This window comes from Corylus avellana, chromosome ca4 (assembly GCF_901000735.1).
Source record: "Corylus avellana chromosome ca4, CavTom2PMs-1.0".
In the NCBI taxonomy this organism is placed as follows: domain Eukaryota; kingdom Viridiplantae; phylum Streptophyta; class Magnoliopsida; order Fagales; family Betulaceae; genus Corylus; species Corylus avellana.
The window spans coordinates 22,909,122-22,912,286 of NC_081544.1; the positions used below are offsets into that span (position 1 = coordinate 22,909,122).

The window sequence follows — 3,165 nt, forward strand, 5'->3', positions numbered from 1 at the left end:
GTTTTCACATATATTTTCAATTCTAACATGCATTTTTTATCGACATTTGATTCTTATATTTATAAAAATAAAAAATACACGTCATTTTAATAAATTAAATTAGAAAAAAAATTCTCCGACACATTTTGCCTTTAAGCTAGGTTGTAACCTACCACCCAACTACATTAATTAACAGGAAAATGTGTGCCGATCTTGACTCGCCGGCTTGGGGATGGTATAATTAATATGCATGCAGTTCCACCCAACTACATTAATTATCAGGAAAATATGTGCCCATCTTAATTATTGGCCGGCTTGGGGATGGTAAAATTAATTTGCATACAGTTCCCCAAAGAGCCTACATAAAAGGGCTTGAACGGGAACATGTCTCCAAATATATCATCAACGAGTTCCTACAAGCAAGAGAGTCAAGGTACACTTGATTGTAAGAAAAACTTATGCTTTGATGTAAGACTTTCATTCTTGCAATCTAATGTTTTGAATGATTAGATTTTTTTGGGAAAATATTTGCAAAATTAAATTTTATAAATAGAATTTTCTCTCTATAGTTTGGTATAAACATGGCGATGCAATTCTAGTTTTGCTTATCATCATCTTTTGATTTTTATTTTTTAATTGACTTGCTTCTAAAAATAGATGAATTTGTGGTCTCCAAGAGGTAACTCAATCGGTTGAGAACCATGTCTCATGAAATTGAGGTTATTAGTTCGAATTCTCCTTACCATTTCCCTCCTATTATGTAGACATGTAAAAAAAAAAAAAAAAAAAAAATTTAAGAATATATTTTTGTCTAATTTCATTTAAATATAATGCTAACAGTCCTATTTTTATTTATTTATTTATTTATTTTTTCAGTACTCACCGTTTTAGCAACAAAGCAAATTAAAGTTAAAAGCATGGATGTAATGTTCAACTACTTCGCCTTTCAATCCCTTCCTTCAGTTGCTCTCCTACCTGCAAGAGCTCAGAGATCTCCCAAGTTTTCTATGACTTCCACTCTCTACACCAATTCTAAGTGAGTCCATTCTTTAAAATCTCTCATCATGCTTTTGAGTTGTTGACTAATTTAGCTGCATTCAATTACCTAACAAAATACTAATTAATTTTTTTCTTCTTCTATTAATTCTAGTGGAAAAGCAATGTCTTTAGGTCATGGTAATGTTAACACAGCCCATCCCATGCTACCAGAAAAGGTTGAAATATTTAAATCCATGGAGGAGTGGGTTAGGAGTGACATCTTAACTCTCCTAAAACCTATTGAGAAATCTTGGCAACCACAAGACTTTTTGCCAAATCCTACCTCATATGGATTCGTTGAACAACTCAATGAACTCAGGGAGAGAACAAAGGACTTTCCAGATGACTACTTTGTTGTCTTAGTCGGCGATATGATCACGGAAGAAGCCCTTCCAACTTACCAAGCACTTATCAATGGCACAGAAATTTTTCACGATGAAACGGGTAGCGATAACACACCTTGGGCCACATGGGCAAGGGGATGGAGTGCAGAAGAAAATAGGCATGGTGATCTTCTCAACAAATACCTCTATCTTTCCGGACGAGTAGATATGAAACAAGTCGAGAAGACAACACACTATCTGATTAGAACAGGAATGGTGAGATATGCAACAATTATTTAACGTACATTTTTTAACTTGCTGATGAGTCTTGTCACTAGCTTATAATGAGACCATAATATTATGTCGGAATTTTTATGTGTGATACGGAATTTCATGTCCAATAATAACAACAAATATGATTAATTAATATAATACAACTAAATAAACCCATAGTTGTGATAAAGAACTTTAAAGTTAGAATGATCAACAAGTTAATGTTCTATATTTCTCTCTAATTAGGATGTGGGCACTAGGACAAGTCCCTGCTTTCTTACTATCTACACATCATTTCAAGAAAGAGCAACATTTATCTCCCATGGAAATACAGCCAAGCTTGCCATGAAGCACGGAGACGAAAAGCTTGCCCAAATATGTGGCACAATTGCCGCAGATGAAAAGCGCCACGAAATTGCTTATACCAAAATAGCTGGGAAGCTTTTTGAGCTTGATCCAAATGAAACTGTCATAGCATTTGCCAACATGATCAGGAGGAAAATATTAATGCCAGCCCACTTAATGTACGATAGCTACGATGAAAATCTTTTTGATCACTTTGCAAATGTTGCCTCTCGAATTGGTGTGTACACAGCCAGGGATTATAGAGAAATATTGGAACATTTGGTGGCTAAATGGAACGTTGAGAAACTAACTGGACTTTCCGGTGAGGGACGAGAAGCCCAGGACTACGTATGTGGATTAGCTCCAAGACTGAGAAATCTAGAGGAGAGAGCTCTAGCAAGGGCAAAAAAAGCATCCCCCGTTTCTTTTAGCTGGATTTTTGGTAGGGAGGTGTAGCCATAGCTCTGGCTGGTCCCTAAACGCTGGAAGTGAAAAAAGACTACTGGTAGCCATAATTTAGCAAATTATAGGGGAGTTTGCAATAAACCAAATATTCCCTTCTTTGTATTTTGTAATATTATTGTCATCTAAGTTGCTTTTACTCGGAGATCAAGTTTGAAACTACTTATTAGCTTTCCTGTTTATTTGTTGTTAACTGTTTGTTCTTCTTGTTCCTTTCTATGTTTTTCTAGTTGCTGGTTAAATATAAATTTGTAATGATCACTTATTAGAAAAAAAAAAAAAAGCATTAATATTAATTTTGTAAGATTATTCTTTTTTTTTTTTTTTTTTGAACTAAACCATGGGATTTTCATTAATAATCAAAGAGACAAACCAGATTACTCAAGAGCAATGAGTTCCTGAATACAAGTAGGTGGGGCTCAGACCCACACCTTATCCATAAATTGTTTCGTTCCCAATCTCGCAAGCTCATGGGCTAGACGATTCACCTCCCTGCTAACATAAGATAGTTTCCAATGAGAAAGCTCTTGTAAGTTGGTACGAATGTCGTTAATCAGATGGCCTGTTCTATTCCATTTTGGCACCCTTGAGTTCACCGCATCAACCAACATCTTCGCATCTCTCATAAAATGGATCTGCTCATAACACATGTCTCGACAGAGTTGGGTAGCTTCTAATGCTGCCAAGGCTTCTGCAGCAGCGGGTTCTACGTACCTCCGTCGAGTGAGGCATTTTGCCGCTATCA

General features: G+C 35.9%; 1 protein-coding gene across 2 annotated transcripts; it reads left to right on the forward strand.

Moving 5' to 3' along the window:
• The first annotated feature begins 388 nt into the window (after positions 1–388).
• On the forward strand, positions 389–2,627 carry LOC132179807 (stearoyl-[acyl-carrier-protein] 9-desaturase, chloroplastic-like). 2 transcript variants are annotated; one of them, XM_059592589.1, is made up of 4 exons: positions 389–412; positions 856–1,015; positions 1,130–1,616; positions 1,860–2,627. In XM_059592589.1, exons 2-4 carry the CDS (start codon positions 897–899, stop codon positions 2,412–2,414), a joined length of 1,161 nt encoding a protein of 386 aa, XP_059448572.1. In that variant the 5' UTR covers positions 389–412; positions 856–896; the 3' UTR covers positions 2,415–2,627. The 2 variants fall into 2 exon arrangements, with proteins under 2 accessions (XP_059448572.1, XP_059448571.1); XM_059592588.1 differs by lacking the exon at positions 389–412 and adding an exon at positions 598–698.
• The last annotated feature ends 538 nt before the right edge of the window (positions 2,628–3,165 follow it).

What these genes read in the sequence shown, in the direction of transcription:
- LOC132179807 (XM_059592589.1), top strand. Translation starts at nt 897, where the DNA reads ATGGATGTAATGTTCAACTACTTCGCCTTTCAATCCCTTCCTTCAGTT. An exon ending in ACTCTCTACACCAATTCTAA is followed by an intron (nt 1,016 to 1,129) that starts GTGAGTCCATTC and finishes TATTAATTCTAG; the next exon opens with TGGAAAAGCAATGTCTTTAG. An exon ending in ATCTGATTAGAACAGGAATG is followed by an intron (nt 1,617 to 1,859) that starts GTGAGATATGCA and finishes CTCTCTAATTAG; the next exon opens with GATGTGGGCACTAGGACAAG.